This window comes from Podarcis bocagei (genome assembly GCF_964188305.1).
Source record: "Podarcis bocagei genome assembly, chromosome: 6".
Lineage (NCBI taxonomy): Eukaryota > Metazoa > Chordata > Lepidosauria > Squamata > Lacertidae > Podarcis > Podarcis bocagei.
The window spans coordinates 35,224,375-35,252,303 of NC_138130.1; the positions used below are offsets into that span (position 1 = coordinate 35,224,375).

General features: G+C 44.7%; 2 protein-coding genes across 3 annotated transcripts in view; one reads left to right on the forward strand and one right to left on the reverse strand.

Annotated features, from left to right (window-relative positions):
* CRLF2 (cytokine receptor like factor 2) overlaps positions 1-27,929 on the reverse strand; it is a 49,134-nt gene that overhangs the window by 8,116 nt on the left and 13,089 nt on the right. Inside the window, exons 2-6 of the mRNA XM_081197120.1 lie at positions 5,971-6,048; positions 5,213-5,260; positions 4,466-4,571; positions 2,415-2,578; positions 971-1,107 (exon numbers count right to left, since the gene is read on the reverse strand). Coding sequence (XP_081053246.1) covers positions 971-1,107; positions 2,415-2,578; positions 4,466-4,571; positions 5,213-5,260; positions 5,971-6,046 — 531 coding nt within the window. The 5' untranslated portion in view covers positions 6,047-6,048. The remainder of the gene's footprint in view (positions 1-970; positions 1,108-2,414; positions 2,579-4,465; positions 4,572-5,212; positions 5,261-5,970; positions 6,049-27,929) is intronic.
* Positions 11,783-27,676, forward strand: LOC308589225 (granulocyte-macrophage colony-stimulating factor receptor subunit alpha-like). Of its 2 annotated transcripts, XM_081198097.1 has the most exons (8): positions 11,783-12,030; positions 12,711-12,837; positions 14,559-14,691; positions 14,788-14,969; positions 15,448-15,575; positions 16,386-16,412; positions 21,693-21,819; positions 27,286-27,676. In XM_081198097.1, exons 1-8 carry the CDS (start codon positions 12,010-12,012, stop codon positions 27,333-27,335), a joined length of 795 nt encoding a protein of 264 aa, XP_081054223.1. In that variant the 5' UTR covers positions 11,783-12,009; the 3' UTR covers positions 27,336-27,676. The 2 variants fall into 2 exon arrangements, with proteins under 2 accessions (XP_081054223.1, XP_081054224.1); XM_081198098.1 differs by lacking the exon at positions 21,693-21,819.

Sequence of the window (27,929 nt, forward strand, 5' to 3'; positions counted from 1 at the left end):
TGAAACTGTTCTTAACCTGAAGCACCACTTTAGCTAATGGGGCCTCCTGCTGCCGCCACGCCACTGGAGCACAATTTCTGTTCTCACCCTGAAGCAAAGTTCTTAAGGTACTATTTCTGGGTTAGCGGAGTCTGTAACCTGAAGTGTATGTAACCTGAAGCATATGTAACCCGAGGTACCACTGTACAGGGCTGCCTTCAGATGTCTTCTAAAGGTTGTATCCCATTGGATCAGGAGTCACATAACTCCATACCCTCCAACATTTTTCCGGTGAAAATAGGGATGTCCAGGATCTAAACAGAAACCGTGACGGCTTCTGTAAATCTGGGCCTGTCCCTGGAAAATAGGGACATTTGGAGAGTCTATCCTTGCTCAGATACCGTATTTTTCACTCTATAAGACGCACTTGACCACAAGTTTTTGGAGGAGGAAAACAAGAAAAAAAATATTCTGAATCTCAGAAGCCAGAACAGCAAGAGGGATCGCTGCGCATTTGCTCCATAAGACGCACACACATTTCCCCTTACTTTTTAGGAGGGAAAAAGTGAGTCTTATAGAGCAAAAAATATGGTAATTGTTTTCCCTGCATTCTGTGTCTTGCATAAGTTCCAAGTTGAAACCAATATCAACTAGCCAACAATAAAGCTTACAAGGTTGAGGCATGAAATATCAGGTGCCAAACTGCGGCAAATGCAGGAGATTTGATCTGCACAATAATCAGCCCACTTTCCACAGCTGGGCCTCAGCAGTCCATTTGCAATTCTGGACATCTCAGCTTTGCCAGGCTTCAAGGCCTTCTTTTTTGCTGCTGGCAACCCAAGATGATGTTTCAAATTCATCGATTCAAGACTATGTTGATGTGGTGGAAAACTCCTAACAAAAAACACCCACATTTATTTCTGCACTGCAAAAGAAAAAGTCCCTTTCCAGGTTTCCATTCTGCAACGCAAAGCTGCACTTATCTACCCACCTGCCAATCTTTGTCAAGTTGGCTTTTGTACTGAAGTTCAAAGTGAAAACAATGTTCCTTGTCAACTCCCTTGCACTGCACAGTTACTTTGTCATCTGCCCATTGGAAAGTAACGTGTTCAGGTGGGTTGGGCTTCACTGGTGAAGATAACATTAATACACTCAATTACACAGTCGAGCTACAAAATGTTTTAATTGAACATATTGTACTTGTTAGCATCTCATGATTGAAGCCTGCTCAAATAACAACAAAATATGAAATCACATAAGCTATCAGTCAACTAATAACTGCTACGGCATGTTGTTGCATGCTATATAAGGGTAAATATGTGTCGAGAACACTTTTAAATGCAGTCAGATAGCAAAAGCTACTGCATACTGAGAATCAAATGCTGTTGTGTGTGATAGTTATAAACTGATTCCTGGGGATTCCCGGGTTCTTTGAAAGCATGAAAGGCAGTCCCTCATTGAAAAGATGAGTGAGAGAACACAAGGTTCTTGGAAAGACACTTTGTCCCTGTCATAGATTTTTTTCCCAATATGGTAGTCGTATTTGTCACAGTGAAACTCCAAAGCATTCTGTGTTAACTGAGTGTGTGCCTTAGAACATTAATCAGAATCCTCTACAACACTGAATTCCTAGGCAGAGATTGATGTGGAAAGGTAGAAACAGCAGAACAGCTCTCCGTACTATGAAAAACAAGGTACTACTGCATATAAATGGCATCAAAAATGGTAAAAAATTGAAATTAGGCAGCATTGGGGATAGAAGAAGAAGGAGAAGGAGAAGGAGAAGGAGAAGGAGGAGAAGGAGAAGGAGAAGGAGAAGGAGAAGGAGAAGGAGAAGGAGAAGGAGAAGGAGAAGGAGAAGGAGAAGGAGAAGGAGAAGGAGAAGAAGTAGTCGTAAAGGACCCCTGGATGGTTAAGTCCAGTCAAAGGTGACTATGGGGTTGCGGTGCTCATCTCACTTTCAAGCCAAGGGAGCCAGCGTTTGTCCACAGACAGCTTTCTGGATTATGTGGCCAGCATGACTAAACCACTTCTGGCACAACGGAACACCGTGATGGAAGCCAGAGCACACAGAAATTCCTATTACCTTCCCACCACAGCAGTACCTATTTATTTACCGGTACTTTCACTGGCATGCTTTCAAACTGCCAGGGTAGCAGGAGCTGAGACAGAGCATCGGGAGCTCACCCCATCGCGGGGATTTGAACAGCTGACCTTCTGATCGGCAAGCCCAAGAGGCTGTGATTTAGACCACAGCATCACCCATGTCCCAATAATAATAATAATAATAATAATAATAATAACACAGATATTTACTAAGCAGAATTTGAAGAAGTCAAATTGCTGTTGCTTCCCCTTTTTTTTCTTTTGTAATCCTAGTGAGGCACTGACACCTGAAAAGATTACTGCCAGAGTGATAATAGTTGTTAACTTACACAAATTGCTGCTCTCTTGTTCATCAAAGTAAGCCTCCTCTGTCTGATTTGGATTCCTAATGTAAATGTGCAGATAACTCCCTTCAGTAGGAAATAGACACCCACTGTTGTATCCTTGGTCATGCAAATATTCAATGCACTGCTTCTCTTCTTGTTCATCAAACCTGCAGTTGAAATAATCATACTCAATAAGATGGCAAAAATCTTTTCCATTGAAAATCAGGATATTTGGAAATGCTTTAAAGGGGATAATCCTTGCCTAGCCCTCTGCACTCTAGAGCAGATTCCTGTCCTGCCAGGTCCTGTCCATGAAATGTAAGATACTTTTATTTTATTTTATTTTATTTTATTTTATTTAAATAATAGAATGCAGTAGTGTTTAGTTGGCCTCCTTTGAAACACTTTTTCCAAAAAGCAAGGCAATTGACAGGATTTGACAACTACAAGTCACGTGTTGTTCCTTTGAGGTAGGGACAACATGATTTCCAACTATACTGGTTTTGACCATCTATTTAATTTCCACCACTTCAATATTAACAGCTTCACTCTACAACAGTTCACCGTTTTAGATAAATAAAGTTATTGTTTTGGATATTTACAATTCTGAGAGTTCAGCCAGCACAAAGATGCTTGTCTTCTATAGTAACAGGGCTCATCTGCCGCTAAGTTATCAAAATACAGTGCTTACATCTAGAGCAAGAAGAGTGAATAGCAAGGTTACTGCAAGAAGTCTTGCCTGTTCCAAGGTAGCCTTACTCTGCTGGTTCTGCAGCTTCAACGGGCAACTTGCCAGAGAGCATGAAAAGCCCCACCAGCCAGGAGAGAGGGGTGTTGTGTGTGACATATTCCAGCAGCTCAGCCATTTATTCTTGTACTTTTTGCACTGCCTGGAGGCTCTATATTCCACTCAGTGGCTTTAGATACCACCGACTATCCTTCGGGAGTGACTGTTCGAATTAGGGATGGGTGGCACCACTTTGTGGTAGTTCCAGTCCTGCTTGGATGGTCATTCCCAGAAGTTGTTGCTTGGGGAATGCTTTTAACCCCCTGGAACCTTCAGTCTGGGGTTCCGCAGGGCTCAATCTTACCCCCTGCATTGTTTAACATCTACTGTACACAAAACTGCTGGGTGGGGTTATCTGGAGGTTTGGAGTATGTTGTCAGCAGTATACTGATGACACTCAGTTCTATTTCTCCTTTACATCTGCAGGTGAGGCAGTGGAAGTGCTGGACCAGGGTCTTGCCTCAGTAGTGGACTGGATGAGAGCCAACAAACTGAAGCTCAGTCCAGATACGATTGAGGCACTGTTAGTGGGTTGTTCCTTAGACTGGATGGGTGAGAGATTGCCTGCTGTTGATGGGGTTACACTTCCTCTCAAGGAGCAGGTTCATAGCTTGGGGGCACTCCTGGATCCTTTGTTGTTGCTCGAGGCTCAGGTGGCCTCAGTGGTCCAGAGTGCCTTCCATCTGCTTTGGCTGCTGGCCCAGCTATGCCCCTGTCTGGACAGGGATAGCCTAACTACTGCTCTGGTAACCTCAAGGTTCGATTACTGCAATGCGTTATACATAGGGCTGCCTCTGGAGACGGTTCGGAAACTTCAGCTGGTGCAGAATTCAGTGGCCAGGTTACTCACCGGAGCAAGATGGTTTGAGCAAATTACACCGAGCCTCACATGCTACAAGAAAGTCCAGTGAAACCAACAGGCACATTTAGAATTGGCCACCAGAACTGGCCATAGGTTGTAGGTTTTTAAAAGTGTTGAGGATACAGCTTTCTCCCAACAACCAAACAGAAAAGCTATTTGTGGCCTCCAAACAATATGGAATGGAGAGTGAATGTGTGCAATAAGAAGGAAGCCAGATCAATGTTCTCACCAGCTTGAGTTCAGAATATAAATATAAAATCTTATCTATCTCATGCTTTAGTTCCTTTGGATAAAAGGGAGGGAAAGGAAAGGGAAAGGGGGGGGTGCATTTATAGACCAATTTGTTTGAAAATTCCCAGCATTCAAACCTAGAAATCCAAAGAAAGTCTGTTTGTCAGTACTTACTTATAAGACATTGTCATGTTCCTGCCTGGAAAATTTTTTTTTGCATGCCATGAAATCTCCATCCTCTTACCATTGAGATTCTGCATTTCGTATTCTGGGCAACCATCTAGCAAAAACGAAGGGTTGTAATTGTTTAAAATAATCTGCAAAATAAATGGCTATCAGTCTCATCCAAGTTAGATCTTCTAAATATACATGTTTCTGCTGCACCTCTCAGTACTAAAAAGGAGAAACTTTGGGCTTGGATTTATTGTATAAGGCTAGAAAATAACCAAGCAAGCTTAAGTGCATATACTGGACAACTTGCATACATTAGACCACCCAGAAAAGGGTCAAGTACTTCACTAGGTAATAGTAATTGCCATTTGCCAAAAGCTCTTTGCTTTATTTCATTCCCACCACAGCAGAAAAGGTCTCCTTTTTTGGCACTGCACTTTCCATGCTCCTCTTTCTCTAGCCTTGAGGGACTTCCAAGGTATTTAGTGCCATTGATGTAACATTTTCACACAATATTATTTGACAGCTCAAGGTTGATATTGCTTAATACGATAAGGATGTCCAAGCATCTTCTGCTGAGAGATTATTCCTCCCTGTCCCTGCTAGAATGAATGCTCAGGTCCAAATGCGAGTTGTCCTAAAATGGCAACACCAAAGAGAAGCCTATTCTGCTGAAGCATGGAGATTAAGAGGAGGGTTTCTAGGTTGTGTGTGTGAATATATCTGAGAGCTCTGTTTTTGTATCATTACCTGCTAAGACGTCTTCAGAACCATTAAATTGATTGATGGGGTATAGACCTTGAAAACAAAGCGAATAATAAGACTGAATGTGAAAGGAAGAATGGCAAAAAATCCCACACTGCAGATGAAAAGCATGGGGGGGGGGAGGGAAATCCATGTAATTTTGTACAGTATTAACTAGCAGATCATTATTTCCTATCATAATCGTGATTTTTAAATGGTAGGTTGTTGTTTTTCTCTAGAATTCATTTAAAAGAAAAAAGAATAACCATGGATATAACATTAAATTACATTTATTGAACTACTTCCAGAACACAAAAGACACAAATTCCCATGGCTTTTAGTTATAAGTAATGCTGCTTAGAATTTTTAATGCAAAAAAAATCCCACCCCAAAACCAAGTAATAAGAAAACACTTAATTTATTTAACATTTTTAAAGAAAAATCTTTGTTGCATGTTACAGATCTCTGTAGTTGTAATGAGATCTTCACCTTACGTAACTATTGCATAACTATTGTGCTCTGTCCTGAAAGTTGCAATATATACTATACTGTTTGAGCTTACTTTATACCAAACATTATGAATTTTGCCTCTGACATTTAGTGATACAAAGACTTGGTTCAAATAAACCTTTACAATTGATTTAGCTCTAAATTTCATTCAGGTCTTTGTAATTTTTGTACATTATAAAGTGAATGGTTGCTAATACTGAGTTGTTAATACTGGTATGTGTGCTAAAAATTCATATTGTCAGATTTTAACTTACATGGTGCCCATGACTGAGAAACCCACAGGAGGATGCAGAGCAGAACAGCAGCAGAGGACTTAACACTCAACCCCATACCTGGAAATATAGTGTATGATCAAATTATTACCAATATAAACCACAGCAGTACTTCTCTAGGACTGATCTTTACTACTGAATAGCTTTGTATCAAAAATGAAAATCTAGAGGAAATGACTATAGGAAATATTTGCAAATAGTGAGATAATTATAATCTGTTCTCACAGATCTTAAAAGTTGCATAGATTAGGCTTCCTTTTTACTAAGTGACTATGGGTGTCAAATATAAGTCCTCTGAAGAACCTGAACTGGAAATATATCTTGAACAACTCAGCCATGGAGTTTCTTAGGTATCCCAGTGCCCCTGTCACAGCTTAGTAGGGGAAGGCATTTGGTAGGATCCATAATTTAAGAGGGATTATCATAAGGGATATTAGCTGTGGCATAGCAAGTGCCTAGCTCCAGTCAGGGGAACAGCGACTGGATTCCACACATCCAAGTTGCTGTGGGACCCACCAGATCAGTCATTACTCCCCACTGTGGCATTTGCCCTCCTAGGTGTGTGACATCATACTGGGTTCATAAGGAAAGGGTTAACTATTTTTTTAATAACAATTTTTATTAATTTTAACATATGAATTATAATACATACCACAAAACTTCACCACTTGTACAATTGTTTTATGGACTCCCATCAGCACCTCTGATGATCCCCCGTTTTGACCACTTCTTAAATTCATATTGCCTTTAATTATCTTAACTAATCATCCTCCCCTTTATCCATTTTTGCAATAATTCCAACAATTCACCTCACAAAACTTCTTGCAAACCTACAAACATAGTTTGATCATCACTATTACTTTTCAAATAGTCTGTAAATTTACACCAGTCTTCTGTGAATTTCTGGTCCCGCAGATTTCGAATCCTTCCTGTTAGTCTGTCTAATTCTGCATTGTCCATTAATTTCATCCTCCATTCTTCTTTCGTCGGTAATTCTTCTTGCTTCCATTTTTGTGCTAATAATATTCTTGTTGCCGTCGTTGCACATAAAAACAGCTTACATTCTTTTCTATTTATATCACTTCCTACCATGCCCAGTAAAAGTGCTTCTGGTTTCTTTATGAATGTATATTTCAACATTTTTTTCATCTCATTATATATCATTTCCCAGAAGCTTTTCACTTTTTTACATTCCCACCACATGTGATAAAATGTTCCTTCTTTTTATTTACATTTCCAACATTTGTTGCTAACTTCATACATTTTAGCTAATTTAACAGGTGTAATATACCATCTATACATCATTTTCATCACATTTTCTTTTAAGGTGAATGCAGTGAACTTTAAACCTTCTTTCCATAGTTTTTCCCAATCATTCAGCTGTATATTATACCCAAAATCTTTAGCCCAATGAATCATAACTGACTTTACCTCCTAAGGAAAGGGTTAACTAATTGTAAAATGACTAAGCAATGGGAACCCAAGGGGCAGAGTTAACTGTGTATAAGGTTTTAGCACAGAGGTTTTTTTGGAGTGAGAGAGTTAGAGCTAGGGTGGTTGAGAAGACAGTATGGAGTTACAAGAGACAGAGAAGATAAGTCTGTGGGCTAGGCTAGTCTGGTGTGAGAGAGTGAGAAAATTTGTTAAGAGGAGTCAGTCAAACTGTTGATATAATCAGTCAGAAGGTATTAGGAAGGTATAGGCTGGTAAAGAAACTAAAGTTAAGATACTGACAGGAATATTATCTGAGAAACAATAAACTTGTTAATATTTGTAAAATAAACTTGTCTTTTTGGTTCACTTTTAACAACTGTTTGGACTCAGTGTTTTACCAGAGAGTAACGGGTTGGTGGCAGTGGGGAAGCGAGCACAGTGGTGGTGCAGGGATCAATAGACCGTTAAACGTCCGGGGACCCTGTGTGATCTCCACACCCACCCACGTCCCTCCCTGTGCCTAGTGGTCAACTGCAAGCATGGTTTGTTGTACACACAGACAAACAAACTCAACAACATAAGTGAATGCTGTTTTAATAGAATGTATAGGATGAAAATCTGATTGATTAGGGTAAGAAAGCAGAAACGGGGCGGAAGAAATTCTAAAGTATGGTTACCAGATGTCCCCATTTCCCAGGGACAATCCCTAGATTTACAAATCTATCCCCAGACAAAATCCGTCCCTGGAATATCCCCGGATTTCATTTAATGTCCCCGGATTTATATTTTAAGTGTTGTAGATTTATTAGCAGGGAATGAATGTTGTGTGATTGGTTCAATGGCACAAGACACATCATATGGGGACTTCTGGTGAGGCAAAATGGCGGGTGCCATGGCAGCGAGCAGCTCCTGAAGCCAGCCAGAGCCAACTGCACTACCAGGCTGGCTCCGAGCTGCTGAGACTACTGCTGCCACTGCCACTGCCAAGGGGGAACCAGGGATGCCCAGCGCGTCAACTGGGGGAACTGCTGACCCCCCCGTGATCCAAATCAAGCCGGGAGCGAGAGCGCCCAGCCACCCGGCCGATTGCCCAGTGACGCTCTGGGGCCAGGAAAACCCCGGGGCTGAAACACGGAGAAGGAGGAGAGGAGAAGGAGCCCTGATCTTGCCGCACCACTGCTGCCACCGCCACTGAGGAGGAGAGGCAGGAGAGCACCGGGAGGGCAAGGACACATGGCTGAGCCCAGGCCTGACCCGAGCCTACTCCATGGCAACTAGCACTCCAAGAGAGCAGGCCGGGGCCCAGAGAAAGGCTGCATGACAGAGGAGACCACAGAAGAGAAGATATTACTTCTTAATTACTATTATTTTAAATAGTTTTTTTTAAATAACTTTTTTTCTCTTTTCAAAAAAAAAAAAGTGTCCCCAAATTTTTTGAAAAAAATCTGGTAGCCTCATTCTAAAGACTATACAGATGCAACTTGCTCCAAGCAGCTAAGGACAAGAGGCAGCAGGATGGCTGATTCTAGATGGTTCTATCTGAAGTAAGAAATTTGAGAAGCCAAAGGAAACATCAGTGATCTCCGATAAGTTCACATGCGTACAGTAATCAGACAGAAAATCTCCAAAGGACCAAAATTGTGCTTAGTAGTAAGTTTGAAAGCTTAAACAGCAGACAGGCTGTTTTATCAACGTGGGGGGGGGGCATTTTCAAATAAAGAACACATTTCTGATATCTGAGAAAAACCACATCAGCTTTTATTTATTTATTTATTTATTTGTGTGTGTGTTTTTGAAAGGTATATACTGCACCTTTACCTAAAAATTGGTTTCAGGGCAGAATGCATAAGAAATAGAATGGAAAACATAACCAACAGCAATGCAACAAAACTAAAAGGAATAAAACTATTCAACCAGCTTAAATACACCATAATTCTCAATGCCTGGGTTAATAAAAAGGTTTTAAACCAGCAGTTGGAAGAATACAGTGCCAGCACTAGGCATACCACTCTTGGAGAGCATTCCACAATTGGGGCACCAACACAGAGAATATTGTCTCCTTTGTATATGTGTGCTTTCCCTAATGATGGGACATGGGAAAGGACCTCCCGCGACTCTCTCAGAGCATAGGCAAGTTGATAAAGGAAGAGGAACATCTTCAAATATTTGTGTTCAAAGCCTTTTATGTATCTATTGCAACATACATTTTCCTAGGAATCGCCCCACTAAACACAGTATGGTTTACTTCCTAAAATACACTGAAAGTTCATTTTTTTAAAAAATGTTCCAATTCAAGTTCACTCACTCCAAAAAGGAATTAGTTCAAGTTCAAGTTCACCCCCTTCAGAAGGGAACCGATTCTGCTCCAGTTCAATTGACAGCTTGATCCTCAATGCATCCCTGCCATCCTTGGCATTTTTATTTCAGGCCTTCCTAATTTTATAAGCTTCTCTGATAAAGTGTAAAATATACTTGAAAAGACCAATTAAGAAAACATCAAAGCACACACAGTGTACTGTGAACAGCAAAGATGCACTACAAAATGAACTTCATTCTCATTCAGTTCTCATGGAAACTTCAGAAACTGCATCAAGTGGCTTAAGAAAATCATAGAATCCCAACTACCACCCCTTTAGCTTTGCTTTTGCCTTTTCATATTATATCTATCTATCTATCTATCTATCTATCATCTATCCACACACACACACACAAACACAAACAAATGCACGCACGCGTGCACACACACACGTATATACATATATCTCACATTATTTTCTTGGAGGAAAGAATCCTCAAATTCGGGTGTCCTTTTAAGAAAGAATAGAATCATAGAACAAGCCAGTTCAAATGATACAAAGATCTATCAGACCCAAAGTCATTTAAGATCAATCCAAACATTGAAAGTGTTTTAATAGAGCGTTCCATATTTACCAAAGAATTGATGCAGTTTTACTTAGAAATGAAAGAAGGAAGTAGTAAAATACCACAAGAAGGCGTTTGGTTTTTAAAACATTTGTGCGCTCGCTCTCTCTCTCTCTCTCTCTCTCTCTCTCTCTCTCTCTCTCACACACACACACACACACACACAATTTAAAAACAGATTTGTGTAAGAGCAGCTTTCCAGATACAGTACTGTCTGTTCTTATTTTATCAGTTAATGATGCCCCTCACCACAGAGATAAGTACACACACAAAGGGAAATACCACAATTATTTGGCTAAAACAAGTGGTGCTGTTTCTGCTGTGTTTCCATGAACTTTAACTTTTAGCAAGAAATTTCTCTTTTATAGTCCCACTCAAACTCTGTGAAACGTTTCCGCACTGAAGTGCTAACAATAGTTCAGTCACCAACCTCTTTGAGCCTGTGGGCACAATTGAAATTTTGAGAAAGTGCTGTGGGCATCAGTAATAAAATGAATGCAACTGAGAAAGTAGAAAAAAGACAAAGGACCACAAAATGGTGCAGACATGTTGCCACCTCATCTTCAGGTCCCAACCATGTGGAAAAGGTACCTCCAACAACCACCACTGTGCTCACTCATATGAAAGCCTTTGCACCTCACCTTTGTTCAGACTGAGCCCTATGTGTTCAATCACTTCATCAGAAAAATGTAGGCATGTTTAAGGTGGCCAGTTCAATGGAGAGGAGGCCCCCTTCCTTGGAGGTTCTTAAGCAGAGGTTGGATAGCTGTCTTGTAGGGTTTAGTTGAGATTCTTGCATTGCAGGGGGGTGGACTAGAGGCACCTACCAACTTTATGGTTCTATGATTCTATTATAAGGAAAGCATTAGGTGAAGTATTAACTCAGTTGGGTTATTTATTGTGCGTGTTATTCTTCATGAACCTTAAAATCACCATCAGCAAAACATTTTGGCAAGGACCTCTCTAGGGTTCAGTGGGCCTGTTTAGGGTGAATTATTCTTCATGCACCATCAAAAACATAAGGAAGTCACCAAAAGAAAGCGCTCCATTATACTTCCTTGTGCAATGGGATTGGAAGCGAAAAAGGAAATTCATGAAAGACTGATGCAACACTCCTCATGAGAACAACATATATACCCTCGTTTTCTCAGTAAAGCACACTTTGCAAGTGCACTACCAAAGCTTCTCTCAACTACACATCTCTCTGAGCCCATATGAGGAGGAGGAGGTAAGAATAACACCCCACTCAGCAGAAAAGGGGCTACATTCACAACCTTTACGACAAGCTTGGTGGAGAAGGGGTGGGCAGCAGCAAGAGTAGTTCCCGTAACCCCACCACCCAATCCCTATCTGCTAACCTTCCATATGCTAAGTGCCCAATCCCTCCATCAGCATGGCAGCAGTCTCCAGTCCTGTCCCACCCCAGGTCTTTGCCACTCTCGATTCCTCATCATCAAAGTTCAACCCCCCTTCAAGCTTCCATTGTTTTGGCCCTCCAGAATATTCCCACAGACCCAAACAGGTGTTTCAATCTGTTCTGTCAGTCTCAACATCCCTGCCATCCTTCTGGCCTCAAACATCCACACATCCACCAATCCTCTAAGCTGCCAAAACTCTTCAGTTGCAAGTTCTACACTCTCTGTACCCTTAGATTGCAGCAGTTTCATGTTGGGGAAATGCTTTCAGGTTCATTTGGTCCTTGCTTGTGTGGGGGGGGAGGTTACTGCCATGTTCTATGAGTATTTCTTTCCAAAGCTTCATTGCTCACATGAGCAGTCCCCATCAATGTATTTATTTATATTCAAATATTTATAAATGACATTTTCATATAAAAGATAGCAAGCACAGCAGAATACTAGGGGGAGAAACACATGATAAGAAAACTGCCTGGTAAATACCGTAATCTATCATGTCTATCTGTCTATCTGTCTATCTATCTACCTATCTTATTAGCCAGCTCTAACAAGAAAGAACATTTTTAAAAAAGCTGAACTTCAGTATTGCATGTCCCATTGAGGGAACATTGTAGAACATTAAAAAGAAACCCTCTTTATAAAAGCTACTGAACACAAAACACAGTAGCCATCAGAGTTGCTTTGTCCACAGAAAGTCTGCACAAAGTCTTTCATTTATACAACAGAACTCCTCCCCTTCACTCCTTTCCTAACACACCCCACAAATCTGTTCTGGAGGCTTTGCTAACTCTCCAACCCAGATTTGAGGAGAGCACAGGAAAAGGGAAGGCAGTTGTGTTACACAAATGAAAGTCCTTGCGGCGTGATAACAGAATGGCTTTGCAGGATACCACTCAAAGGAAAAATGTACCAAAGCAATGAAATAAAAGAAATCCCCCTCTTTCACTTTAGGACTCATTCCTCCCCACTTTTAAAGAAAAGAAAAATAGCATGGTAGCCACTCTAGGATTTGCTGACACAGTTCGGCTCATTGTTCTGTTGTACTCTATTTTCTACAGAACCTTTGGACAGGAGGAGGGTAAGTATATATTTTCAAGTTGATTAGCAGGTTATATTGCAGATATTAATATTGGAGAGATAGAAGTGGCTGGGTGCATAAGAACTGACTACTTTTGGAAATAAACATTGTCCAATCCTGTAAAAATATTATTCAAAGCTTACTTGCAGAAATTTTTTGAAAACAGAACAAAATACATCAAATGATACATCCAAAACATCCGTGCAATGTCTTGTGCTGTCCAGCACAGGCTCAGCATCTTAGAAATGAAAGATAATTCCAAAAATCCAAACTGTATCTCTGTTCCACATTCCAGCCCCCAGTGGCCTTAGCCTATGGATGTCTTGGTGAGCCATCTACATCCTTTTGTTCTTTGTGGCATCCAGAGAAAGGCTAAAAGCCACCATTCTTTCAAGATGGTGATTTTACAACTCAGTAACTTCATCACATGCTCAAAGGTTACATTCAGAGTAACAGGATACATTAGAGAAACAGAAAACACTCAATGGGTAATTATTGTCCCATTTAGGAGCTTAGAGTACTTTAGAAAACTGTGGGGGGAAATCCAAATTAGAGATACACATTTATCCATTCTCCATGTTAAACTATCATTATTTGCTCATTTCTGTGTAAATAAAACCAATTACTGTATACTTAACAGATGATACCGGTATACAGGTATATGAGTCATTCATTCCTATACCAGCATGTTTGAGTACAGAACTGAGGCCAGGGTATGCATAACTCTGGTGACAAGGGGTGTGATATGGGGTTAGCATTCTGACCTCATATTGATTGAATATAGAACACCCTAGGGTGAACATTGGTAATGGAACTTGTAGAGAAACGCCACTTGACCTTAAAAAGGAAACACTTTCATAGAATCATAGAAATGTAGAGTTGGAAGGGACACCGAGGGTCGTCTAGTACAGCCCCCTGCAATGCAGGAATAAGAGCTGAAGAATCCCTGACAGATGGTCATTCCATCTCTGGTTAAATGTCTCCAGTGAAAAAGAGTCCACCACCTTCCAAGGTAGTCCATTCTATTGTCCAACAGCTCTTGCCATCAGAAAGTTCTTCTTCATGTTTAGTCGAACCTCATTCAAACTTATAGGAAGAGCACATTAACTTAAGGTTACCAGATTTTTTTCAATGAATCTAGGGACACTTTTCAACCAATGGATTTTGTATGGGTACTGATTTGTAAATCTGGCGACTGTCCTTGGGAAACGGGGATGTCTGGTAACCTTACATTAACTCTTCTCAGAAGAACCCATGCAGGCAGCGGCGGAGCAAGCCGATCGGGCGCCTGAGGTGGCGAGCGTGCCCTGTACCCAGGGGCAGCCGGGACAGGACGCTCTGCAGGGCCTCCAAGGAGTCTGCCTGCCTCCTCCCACTCAGCTGCCCTACAGCTGAGGGGGAGGCAGTGGGCAGACTATTTGGGCCGAGCGGAGCCTGCGGGTGCCCAAGCCACCGTGCCACTTCCAGGAGAGACGTGTGGCTCGGGAGCGCTGCAGGCCCTGCAGTGAATGCCACCCAGCATTTTGTCACCCCCCTCAGTGGTGACACCTGGGCAGATCGCACCTACCCGCACCCCCCTTCCTTCACCCCTGCATGCAGCTACTCAGACTCAGAACCAAACTCATGCACATGGATGACACATATATGAGATGATGATAAAAGTACTCTGAGCATTTCAATGCATGTTACTAAACATGATCTTTCCTAATTTTTCTCCCCAGGACTGGAAGGGACATCAGCTGAAAATTTATCCTGTGTCATTTACACAGTTCATGTTACCTCAATGGATTGCACTTGGGAAGCTGGCAGGAATGCCCCTAATGACGTCCAGTATTTTCTCAACTTGATATATTTGTAATTCATTTTCATTTGTTAAACGGGGGTGGGGAAGGGAATGGTTAGAGTATGCTACTCCTGGTTGGATTTTTAACAAAATATTTTTGCATGCAGCGAAAACGATGGAGAAAGCATTGAATGTCCCCAATACAAAAATAATGAACTTGGAAGACATGTTGGGTGCCATTTTCCTAATATGAAAGTTCCTGAGAATCATATTACCCTCCAGGTGACTGGCTCAAGCAAAGAATCACCAATTCAGACTTTGGATCACCAAGCCTGGCCTTTCGATTATGGTAAGAGAGGGTGGAGTATATTGGTTTACTTTTTTCTGCCAGCAGTACTAGAAATTTTGATATAGCTATAAATCTGGGATGGGAAAATGTGGCCTCAATATTAGATTCTGACTCCCATCGCCACTGATCACAGGTTAGGTTGGCTGGGGCTGCTGGGAGTCCAACCACATCTGGAGAGTCAGATGTCGTGCAACCCTGCAATAGGCCTTTAATTTAAAATGCTTGTAAAATTATCATTAAACAACCTCAAAAACATATCTGACTGCTTCTACATCACAGCTTTTCAGTGGCAGATACACCCACCCCCATCCTGTACCCTTGCATGACCTCACACCATAACATTCCTGGCTATAAACCTGGCCACACTCACCCATAGTGTATGTGAATCTAAAATATTTAAGAGAGGGATGGAAGACTGACCACTCTAATGCCCTTGTAATCTCTACCGTCAAGTAAAAGATGGGTTATTTCATTCCAGAAAAACTTGCCCCACCGCAATTTATCACTGTGAATTGTCGTGAACTGCTATTGTATTGTAAAGTAGAATGGAAACATCCTCCAACTGCTACTACAAATGCAGATTACTGTTTTAAGTACCAGATAAAGGTAAGAGGCCATTGTGGTTCTCTTCGTTGAATTGTTTTTTGTCATCTTTGCTCGTCCCATGTGCATATTTCAATTAGACATCCAAAGGGGGGGGGGGACGACGACCATTTCACATTCTGAAATTGTTATGAGTTGAATAGAATCCAAAATGCAGCAGTCTGATTGGTCCTAGAACAATGCAGCAGTATGATTGGTCCGCAGGAGCCACCCAATCCAGCTCCAGGTGGAAGTGAATCCACAACCTGATTGGCCTACAGGAGAATCCTGGAATTAGCCAATCACGTGCAGCCCATTGTGTAAATAATGTATATAAAGCAGATATTTGGAGGGAACTTTCATTCCTCCTCACCACTATGAGCTGAATAAAGAGCATGAAATCCACTCTCGGCTCCGAGTATATTTCAGAAATATGTCCAGCTTTCAAATGTATATAGAATTCAGTTTTGCAGAGGACCCAGTACTGCTACTCTGGGATTGGTGAGGCACATGAGGAATCAACAAGATTCAACAAGATGGATGGGCTAAGAGAAAAGGGTCTAGCTGCAGTGTAGAATTACCATCAGCAAAATGCCCCAAGCCAATCCTGTTTGTCATGTCAAACAGTGGAGCAAAGAAAGGATTGGGAGGAAAGTTAAACCATCTACCCACAAGTAAGTCACAGACACATGTAATCAATTGCTGTTGACAACTTTTGCCTTCCTTGCTGATTAAAGTATCCAGCTGAATTTGTGAAATCAAGCATACTTTGAAAAAACCACAAAGAAAAATTGACACCAGTACCAACTAAAAATGTTACCTTTTTCCCTTAAGGATGAACTGAGAAATGGAATTATAACAGTAAGTATTGTTACTTTATATAAACACTTACACATGGGGGAATGAATTTAGGAATGAGACAGCCACGTGTATGTTGCCGTGGGTTACATACTGGAAGAAAAATGGGGTATAAATGTGCGGTATAGTAAAATTTGGTCACAACGTTCTGAAATAGGGCCAGTCTAGAAGTTCTATCTAGGTGTCTCCCTGTTTTGTTTTGTTTTTTTAATCTACTTTGCTTTCTGATGTCTTCTAATCTGGGTTAAAGGGACGCGGGTGGTGCTGTGGGTTAAACAACAGAGCCTAGGACTTGCCAATCAGAAGGTCTGCGGTTCAAATCCCCATGACAGGGTGAGCTCCTGTTGCTTGGTCCCTGCTCCTGCCAACCTAGCAGTTTGAAAGCATGTCAAAGTGCAAGTAGATAAATAGGTACCGCTCCGGCGGAAAGGTAAACGGCATTTCCATGTGCTGCTCTGGTTCACCAGAAGCGGCTTAGTCATGCTGGCCACATGACCCGGAAGCTGTACCCCGGCCCCCTCGGCCAATAAAGTGAGATGAGCACCACAACCCCAGAGTCAGTCAGGACTGGACCTAATGGTCAAGGGTCCCTTTGTTGTTATTGTTTAGTTGTTTAGTCGTGTCCGACTCTTCGTGACCCCATGGACCAGACCATGCCAGGCACTTCTGTTTTCCACTTCCTCCCGCAGTTTGGTCAGACTCATGTTTGTAGCTTCGAGAACACTGTCCAACCATCTCGTCCTCTGTCGTCCCCTTCTCCTTGTGCCCTCCATCTTTTCCAACATCAGGGTCTTTTCCAGGGAGTCTTCTCTTCTCATGAGGTGGCCAAAGTATTGGAGCCTCAGCTTCACGATCTGTCCTTCCAGTAATAATAATATAATAATAATTTATTATTTATACCCCGCCCATCTGGCTGGGCCTCCCCAGCCACTCTGGGCGGCTTCCATAAAAACCAAAAATACAATAAAATATCACACGTTAAAAACTTCCCTGAACAGGGCTGCCTTAAGATGTCTCCTGAATGTCAGGTAGTTGTTTATCGCTTTGACATCTGCTGGAAGGGCGTTCCACAGGGCGGGCGCCACTACCGAGAAGGCCCTCTGCCTGGTTCCCTGTAGCTTTGCTTCTCGCAATGAGGGAACCGCCAGAAGGCCCTCGGCGCTGGACCTCAGCGTCCGGGCAGAATGATGGGGGTGGAGACGCTCCTTCAGGTATACTGGACCGACGCCGTTTAGGGCTTTAAAGGTCAGCACCAACACTTTGAATTGTGCTCGGAAACGTACTGGGAGCCAATGCAGGTCTTTCAAGACCGGTGTTATATGGTCTCGGCGGCCGCTCCCAGTCACCAGTCTAGCTGCCGCATTCTGGATTAGTTGTAGTTTCCGAGTCACCTTCAAAGGTAGCCCCACGTAGAGCGCATTGCAGTAGTCCAAGCGGGAGATAACTAGAGCATGCACCACTCTGGCGAGACAGTCCGCAGGGAGATAGGGCCTCAGCCTACGTACCAGATGGAGCTGGTAAACAGCTGCCCTGGACACAGATTTGACCTGTGCCTCCATGGACAGCTGTGAGTCCAAAATGACTCCCAGGCTGCGCACCTGGTCCTTCAGGGGCACAGTTACCCCATTCAGGACCAGGGAATCCTCCACACCTGCCCGCCTCCTGTCCCCCAAAAACAGTACTTCTGTCTTGTCAGGATTCAACCTCAATCTGTTAGCCGCCATCCATCCTCCAACCGCCTCCAGACACTCACACAGGACCTTCACCGCCTTCACTGGTTCTGATTTAAGAGAGAGGTAGAGCTGGGTATCATCCGCATACTGATGAACACCCAGCCCAAACCTCCTGATGATCTCTCCCAGCGGCCGCATGTAAATGTTGAAAAGCATGGGGGAGAGGACAGAACCCTGAGGCACCCCACAAGTGAGAGCCCAGGGGTCTGAACACTCATCCCCCACCACCACTTTCTGAACACGGCCCAGGAGGAAGGAGCGGAACCACTGTATAACAGTGCCCCCAGCTCCCAGCCCCTCAAGACGGTCCAGAAGGATGCTATGGTTGATGGTATCAAACGCTGCTGAGAGATCCAGCAGAACTAGGAAACAGCTCTCACCTTTGTCCCTAGCCCGCCGGAGATCATCAACCAGTGCGACCAAGGCAGTTTCAGTCCCATGATGAGGCCTGAATCCCGACTGGAAGGGATCCAAATGGTCCGCTTCTTCCAGGCGTGCCTGGAGTTGTTCGGCAACCGCTCGCTCAATCACCTTGCCCAGGAATAGAAGATTTGAGACTGGGCGATAGTTGGCCAACGTGGCCGCATCTAAAGATGGTTTTTTAAGAAGCGATTTAATAACCGCCTCTTTCAGCGGGTCTGGGAAGGCTCCCTCACGGAGGGAAGCATTCACCACCCCACGAAGCCCATTGCCCAGTCCTTCCCGGCTAGCTTTTATAAGCCAGGATGGGCAAGGATCCAGGAGACAGGTGGTTGGTTTCACTCGTCCAAGCAGCCTGTCCACATCCTCGGAGGTAACAGATTGGAACTGATCCCACTCAACTTGACTAGACAGAACTCTAGCACTCTCCCGCCCCGGCCCTGCTCCCACGGTGGAGTCTACTTCTTCCCGAATCTGAGCGATTTTCTCTGCAAAAAACTTTGCAAAATCATTGCAGGAGAACATGTGGCCCGTACTGGGCCCCGATGTTGCAGGTGGTTCCGCTAAATTGTGAACCACCTGAAAAAGTCTCCTGCTGCTGTTTTCTGCAGATGCAATAGAGGCGGTGAAGAAATTCTTCTTCGCCATCGCTATCGCCACTTGGTAGGCTCGACGTTGAGCTCTAACCTGTGTCCGGTCAGATTCGGAATGAGTTATCCGCCACCGGCGCTCTAGCCGTCTCAACGATTGTTTCATTGCCCTCAGATCTGTGGAAAACCACGGGGCTGTCCGGGCTCCATGCAATCGGAGAGGGCGCTTCGGAGCCAAACAGTCAATAGCCCTGGTTAACTCCACATTCCAGCGGGCCACCAGGGAATCAGCTGAAAGGCCATCAACATGGGATAAAGCATCCCCTACCACTCTCTGGAAACCATTTGGATCCATTAAGTGGCGGGGGCGGACCATCCGAATTGGTCCCACCTCCCTGCAGAGGGGAAGGGTCGCAGAGAAGTCCAGTTGCACCAGGAAGTGATCTGACCATGGCACTTCTTTCGTTTCGCTTTTACTTAGTGTCAGATCACCAACATCCATAGAGGTAAACACCAGGTCCAAGGCATGTCCACGGCTATGGGTTGGGCCAGACTTATTCAGGGACAGCCCCATGGAGGCCATGCTTTCCATGAAGTCCCGAGCGGCCCCTTGTAAGGTCGTGTCGGCATGGATGTTAAAATCCCCTAGGATGACCAAGCTAGGTGTCTCCAGGAGAACATCCGCCACGACCTGAAGCAGCTCGGGCAGGGAATCCTTGGTGCAGCGGGGAGGTCGGTACACCAAAAGGAATCCTGTACTGCCCCTATTGCCCAACTTCCAGAACATGCACTCAGAAAACTGGGTCATCCCAATAGGACGCCTGGTGCAAACTAATGACTTCCTAAAAATCACTGCAACCCCCCCTCCCCGCCCACATGACCTGGGTTGCTGTGTGTAAGAGAAACCTGGTGGACAAGCAGCGGCAAGGACAGGCCCATCTGCTTCATCCAACCAAGTCTCTGTTACACATGTCAGGTCAAGTCCTCCATCCATGATCAAGTCATGGATGGCAGTGGTCTTATGAATCATTGACCTGGCATTGCACAGCAGCACCTTCAAGTCATGTGGGTATCCCTTGCTGATTCTAGTATCCATCCGGTCAGGACCAGACCCGGAGGCAGGGATAGTCCTCAGACAACGACTAAACCTGCCTCCTCTGTAATGACATAGTCTGGTCTTAGCGTAACTCCTCCTCCTACCCGTGATCACCAAGATCGGTTGTCCCAGTGCATCCCCCCCTGTGGAACATGCCCCAGCCATTTTGTGGGCTGGGGCCCACTCCCCGGCAGCCCTGGCCCCTCCCCCTAAGAACAAAATAACACCTTAAAGAAACAAACAAAACCAATAAAACAATACAAACAAAAAATGTAAAAAAAATACAAAAACATCAAAATAAAAAAATAATAATTCCCCAAGCCCAACCAAACATCCATCCCACCCCCACCCCCCACATACAAAAAATCCAAAGAGCACTCAGGGATAATTTCCTTAAGAATGGATGCGTTTGATCTTCTTGCAGTCCATGGGACTCTCAAGTGTCTCCTCCAGCACCATAATTCAAAAGCATCAATTCTTCGTCGATCAGCCTTCTTTATGGTCCAGCTCTCACTTCCATACATCACTACTGGGAAAACCATGGCTTTAACTATACAGATCCCTTTACCTAAAGGGTCCCTTTACCTTTACCTAATCTGGGTTAATGATAGATGGCTGGTGAAAGAGGCAGAGAAGGGAAAATCTCCCAGGGTGGGAGACTGGGAACATATAGAGGGAATTTCCCAGGTAAGAGCTGGGAGGGTCCACCCCCTTCTGTGTGAGACAAAGGTTAAGATATGCTTATGAGAGAGGCCTTTGTATCCTCCACCCATTTCTATTTCTATTATTTCTATTATTTCTATTATTTCTATTATTTCTATTATTTCTATTATTTCTATTATTTCTATTATTTCTATTATTTCTATTATTTCTATTATTTCTATTATTTCTATTATTTCTATTTCATTTCCCTTTTTTCTTTTTATTCAGATTAGTTTGCTTTTTAATGTATGGTATAATGAAACATTTTAATAAAAATTTCATGGCAAACACCATCCCCACAAGAAGGCTTGGGAGAATCACAGAAGTAAGGCTGTGGACCATAGTTTGAATTGGCTATGCATACTCAAGTATATCTAGGGAGGACCACAGTTCTCCTCTCCCTTGCCCTTAAGACAAACATATTGTGACTTTTCTTGAGTTTCGACTTCTAATCTCCTAATAGTAGTTGTAAAACCGAAGAATTATTAATATCCTGCTACTGAGCATATTTACTTAAAAGGCAGCTATAGAGATTTTCCAAGGGGAAAGTATTTTCCTAGTGACTGAATTAAGGCAGCAGCTTGTTGAATGCTTTTGCACAAGAGAAATAGCCGTCTTTACATTACACAGTGGAATTGGGTGGGCACCACTAATACTATTTAAAAAATCAAATCGTTGAGTGCAAATTGGCATGTAACTTCACCTACAAAGGAATAAATCAGATTAATATCTTCCTTTTAAGAAAAAAACTGGGAAAACCTACCACTTGTTTCCGAAGGATAAAGAATACATCTTGAAGCTTCGTGCAGCTGGACAGTATTGCACTGTTGGAGAAGAATGGAGTGACTGGAGTGAACTAATTAAATTTGGTAAGGTTACAGATTTTTCTCTCTCCATGTTCTTCTTCCTTTGCCCTGATAATAATAATAATAATAATAATAATAATAATAATAATAATAATAATTTATTATTTATACCCCGCCCATCTGGCTGGGCCTCCCCAGCCACTCTGGGCGGCTTCCATAAAAACCAGAAATACAGTAAAATGTCACACGTTAAAAACTTCCCTGAAGATGCCTTAAGATGTCTCCTGAATGTCAGGTAGTTGTTTATCGCTTTGACATCTGCTGGAAGGGCGTTCCACAGGGCGGGCGCCACTACCGAGAAGGCCCTCTGCCTGGTTCCCTGTAGCTTTGCTTCTCGCAGTGAGGGAACCGCCAGAAGGCCCTCGGCGCTGGACCTCAGCGTCCGGGCAGACTGATGGGGGTGGAGACGCTCCTTCAGGTATACTGGACCGAGGCCGTTTAGGGCTTTAAAGGTCAGCACCAACACTTTGAATTGTGCTCGGAAACGTACTGGGAGCCAATGCAGGTCTTTCAAGACCGGTGTTATATGGTCTCGGCGGCCGCTCCCAGTCACCAGTCTAGCTGCCGCATTCTGGATTAGTTGTAGTTTCCGCGTCACCTTCAAAGGTAGCCCCACGTAGAGCGCATTGCAGTAGTCCAAGCGGGAGATAACCAGAGCATGCACCACTCTGGCGAGACAGTCCGCAGGCAGATAGGGTCTCAGCCTACGTACCAGATGGAGTTGGTAAACAGCTGCCCTGGACACAGATTTGACCTGTGCCTCCATGGACAGCTGTGAGTCCAAAATGACTCCCAGGCTGCGCACCTGGTCCTTCAGGGGCACAGTTACCCCATTCAGGACCAGGGAATCCTCCACACCTGCCCGCCTCCTGTCCCCCAAAAACAGTACTTCTGTCTTGTCAGGATTCAACCTCAATCTGTTAGCCGCCATCCATCCTCCAACCGCCTCCAGACACTCACACAGGACCTTCACCGCCTTCACTGGTTCTGATTTAAAAGAGAGGTAGAGCTGGGTGTCATCCGCATACTGATGAACACCCAGCCCAAACCTCCTGATGATCTCTCCCAGCGGCTTCATATAGATGTTAAAAAGCATGGGGGAGAGGACAGAACCCTGAGGCACCCCACAAGTGAGGGCCCAAGGGTCTGAACACTCATCCCCCACCACCACTTTCTGAACACGGCCCAGGAGGAAGGAGCGGAACCACTGTATAACAGTGCCCCCAGCTCCCAGCCCCTCAAGACGGTCCAGAAGGATGCTATGGTCGATGGTATCAAACGCCGCTGAGAGATCCAGCAGAACTAGGAAACAGCTCTCACCTTTGTCCCTAGCCCGCCGGAGATCATCAACCAGTGCGACCAAGGCAGTTTCAGTCCCATGATGAGGCCTGAATCCCGACTGGAAGGGATCCAAATGGTCCGCTTCTTCCAGGCGTGCCTGGAGTTGTTCAGCAACCACTCGCTCAATCACCTTGCCCAGGAATGGAAGATTTGAGACTGGGCGATAGTTGGCCATCGTGGCCGCATCTAAAGATGGTTTTTTAAGAAGCGGTTTAATAACCGCCTCTTTCAGCGGGTCTGGGAAGGCTCCCTCACGGAGGGAAGCATTCACCACCCCACGAAGCCCATCGCCCAGTCCTTCCCGGCTAGCTTTTATAAGCCAGGATGGGCAAGGATCCAGGAGACAGGTGGTTGGTTTCACTCGTCCAAGCAGCCTGTCCACATCCTCGGAGGTAACAGGTTGAAATTGATCCCACTCAACTTGACTAGACAGAACTCTAGCACTCTCCCGCCCCGGCCCTGCTCCCACGGTGGAGTCTACTTCTTCCCGAATCTGGGCGATTTTATCTGCAAAAAACTTTGCAAAATCATTGCAGGAGAACATGTGGCCCGTACTGGGCCCCGATGTTGCAGGTGGTTCCGCTAAATTGTGAACCACCTGAAAAAGCCTCCTGCTGCTGTTTTCTGCAGATGCAATAGAGGCGGTGAAGAAATTCTTCTTCGCCGTCGCTATCGCCACTTGGTAGGCTCGACGTTGAGCTCTAACCTGTGTCCGGTCAGATTCGGAATGAGTTATCCGCCACCGGCGCTCTAGCCGTCTCAACGATTGTTTCATTGCCCTCAGATCCGTGGAAAACCACGGGGCTGTCCGGGCTCCATGCAATCGGAGAGGGCGCTTCGGAGCCAAACAGTCAATAGCCCTGGTTAACTCCACATTCCAGCGGGCCACCAGGGAATCGGCTGAAAGGCCATCAACATGGGATAAAGCATCCCCTACCACTCTCTGGAAACCATTTGGATCCATTAAGTGGCGGGGGCGGACCATCCGAATTGGTCCCACCTCCCTGCAGAGGGGATGGGTCGCAGAGAAGTCCAGTTGCACCAGGAAGTGATCTGACCATGGCACTTCTTTCATTTCGCTTTTACTTAGTGTCAGATCACCAACATCCATAGAGGTAAACACCAGGTCCAAGGCATGTCCACGGCTATGGGTTGGGCCAGACTTATTCAGGGACAGCCCCATGGAGGCCATGCTTTCCACGAAGTCCCGAGCGGCCCCTTGTAAGGTCGTGTCGGCATGGATGTTAAAATCCCCTAGGACGACCAGGCTGGGTGTCTCCAGGAGAACATCCGCCACGACCTGAAGCAGCTCGGGCAGGGAATCCTTGGTGCAGCGGGGAGGTCGGTACACCAAAAGGAATCCTGTACTGCCCCTATTGCCCAACTTCCAGAACATGCACTCAGAAAACTGGGTCTTCCCAATAGGACGCCTGGTGCAAACTAATGACTTCCTAAAAATCACTGCAACCCCCCCTCCCCGCCCACGTGACCTGGGTTGCTGTGCGTAAGAGAAACCTGGTGGACAAGCAGCGGCAAGGACAGGCCCATCTGCTTCATCCAACCAAGTCTCTGTTACACATGCCAGGTCAAATCCTCCATCCATGATCAAGTCATGGATGGCAGTGGTCTTACGAATCATTGACCTGGCATTGCACAGCAGCACCTTCAGGTCACGTGGGTATCCCTTGCTGATTCTAGTATCCATCCGGACAGGACCAGACCCGGAGGCAGGGATAGTCCTCAGACAACGACTAAACCTGCCTCCTCTGTAATGACATGGTCTGGTCTTAGCGTAACTCCTCCTCCTACCCGTGATCACTGAGATCGGTTGTCCCAGTGCATCCCCCCCTGTGGAACATGCCCCAGCCATTTTGTGGGCTGGGGCCCACTCCCCGGCAGCCCTGAACCCTCCCCCTAAAAACAAAATAACACCTTAAAAAAATGTAAAAATTACAAAAACATCAAAATAAAAAAAATAATAATTCCCCAAGCCCAACCAAACATCCATCCCACCCCCACCCCCCACATACAAAAAATCCAAAGAAAATTTTTAAAAACATTTTAAAAACACTCTGTGCCTCTCCGGCAGTAACAACTGTCCTAGTGAGGCCTGTCAGGCCCCGCCCCGGGCCAGGTGGTAAGTGGCAGGGAGGAGCAGGGCCCTCAGGCACTCACTCAGGGGACTCCTCCTGGGCAGCAGGCAGCAAGCAGCACGCAGTCCTTGTGAGGCTTCAGGCCCCGCCCCAGGCCAGATGGTAAGTGGCAAAAGCAGGGCCCACAAGCACTCACTCAGGGAGTCTTCCTGGGCAGCAGGCAGCAAGCAGCACGCAGTCCTTGTGAGGCCCCAGGCCCCGCCCCAAGCCAGATGGTAAGTGGCAAAAGCAGGGCCCACAAGCACTCACTCAGGGAGTCTTCCTGGGCAGCAGGCAGCAAGCAGCACGCAATCCTTATGAGGCCCCAGGCCCCGTCCCAGGCCAGATGGTAAGTGGCAAAAGCAGGGCCCACAAGCACTCACTCAGGGAGTCTTCCTGGGCAGCAGGCCGCAAGCAGCACGCAGTCCTTATGAGGCCCCAGGCCCCGCCCCAAGCCAGATGGTAAGTGGCAAAAGCAGGGCCCACAAGCACTCACTCAGGGAGTCTTCCTGGGCAGCAGGCAGCAAGCCGCACGCAGTCCTTATGAGGCCCCAGGCCCCGCCCCAGGCCAGATGGTAAGTGGCAGAAAGGAGCAGGGCCCTCAGGCACTCACTCAGGGAGTCTTCCTGGGCAGCAGGCCGCAAGCAGCACGCTGTCCTTATGAGGCCCCAGGCCCCGCCCCAAGCCAGATGGTAAGTGGCAAAAGCAGGGCCCACAAGCACTCACTCAGGGAGTCTCTATCATTCTGCCTAAGTGGCTAACTCAGGTTTGAGAAGTGCCTCTATCAGTTTGGGAAACAAGGCAATCAAAAATGGTTTTTTGCACATTAAACAACATCCTTGGTATTCAGAAATATATATGGGTTTTTTTTTAAAAAAAATAATCATTGTTTAATAAACAAAAACAGCTTATTCTTCCAGTTTCCAAGATTTATGGAGACCTGTGTCAGGTATCAGGGAATCCGATCCCCCCCACGGTAGGCTGCCAGGAACAGATAGACAAGGAAAGTTGTTACCAATGTCTTTTATTCAATATTCACAGAGAGAGGCTTAGAAATGCAGCCTCTTGGAGTAATGGCATTGCTCCGAGTAATCTCCACCCCCTCTCTTCTCTCCTCAATTGTCAGCAGCAGCACCCACCCTACGGTGGCTGCTTAGGGCCATTTGCCTCCAAGCCCTTTGCTCTCCTACTTTCAATGTTCACCCGGTTCTGGGAGAAGGAGTGTCTGGAATGCTTTCTAGTAATAATGTGTCAGCCAGCTGTTCTGGCTCTGCCTCCTCCTCCTCTTCCTCTTCCATTATTCCCCAACTTTGCCCCTCATCTGTTTCTGAGCCGTTACCTTCCGCAAACCACCGCTGTAAATCTATACTGTCTTCCTCTTCTCTGGAAGGTTCAGGAGGAGGGAGAAGCGGTCTCCACCATTCCTCCTCTGTCCAGTCCCTGACAACTTGATGCCAGTTGAGTCTACTTATTATTTATTTATTTCATGGGAAATGTACACTGCTTGCTTGTAAATAAAACCTTAAAGCAGTTCACACACACACACACACACACACAAATATTTATTAAATTTTGATACCACCCTTCAGTCAAGGGTCACTGGGTGATATAAAAATATAAAATATAAAATATATAAACATAAAAATATGTAACATAGTAACAAAGACAGTTTAAAAGGCCATAGATAATTAGCCAAAGGAATTTAGTTTGGTCACACAAAATCCGCTCCCAGTTAGTCAAAGCTTTCTTTATCTGAACGGTGTAATTTTGGACCAGAGGGTGAGTCATTTTGTTGATCCTACTGTTTGGAGTCAGAAAATTTCAAATGGACAGTCCCCTTTAACTCCAATGGGATTATTCTAGGGTACAAAGTTTAGAGCTTTCACTTTCCAATAGGTGAAGGCTGCAACGCTTACTTTACTTATATGAGAGCATTCCCCCTTGCTATTTTGTAACAGAACTTGATGTTTTGTAACAATTGTCACTGGATTTTCAGGATGCAGAAAGAAACCAGGAAAGAATACATACACCTGTGAAGAAGGTTAAAAACTCAAAAACAATGCTAAAAGATGGATCACATCAACAAAATATTTACCATAGTCATGCAAAGTCAAGAGTTTAAAACTTCTATGGAAACCGAAGACCTGAAGATATAGGGTGGCATACAAATTTATTAATAATAAATCACTGAGATTTCTTGCTGCAAGTGGTGTTCATTAACTTATGTCCGAGTTCCATCGTGAAATGTATCAGGTTTAACAGTATGCCATAGAGCTCGCAAGTACGTAAATTTGTGATTCTTTCAGAAATATATTTCATATATTTTTGTACCATAATGGAAGATCTGTATCTTATAAAGTTTTCAGTTTCTGTACAATGGATAACCAAGCAGCTACCAATAAAGAGATCAAGAGTTATGCAAACAAAATGTATCTGATGTTTCCCGCAGTGATTTGGAAAAGGGACAGGTTGAACTATTATATGATACTCACTATTTTCTTTTAGGGACGCGGGTGGCGCTGTGGGTAAAACCTCAGCACCTAGGACTTGCCGATCGCATGGTCGGCAGTTCAAATCCCCGCGGCGGGGTGCGCTCCCGTTGCTCCGTCCCAGCGTCTGCCAACCTAGCAGTTCGAAAAC

Excerpts from the sequence above, each read along its gene's own strand:
- LOC308589225 (XM_081198097.1), top strand. The coding sequence starts at position 12,010 with ATGTTGGGGAAATGCTTTCAG. Across the intron at positions 14,692-14,787 it reads TTTCTCAACTTGATATATTT|CGAAAACGATGGAGAAAGCA; the intron begins GTAATTCATTTT and ends TTTTGCATGCAG. Across the intron at positions 15,576-16,385 it reads GTTTTAAGTACCAGATAAAG|GATGAACTGAGAAATGGAAT; the intron begins GTAAGAGGCCAT and ends TTTTCCCTTAAG.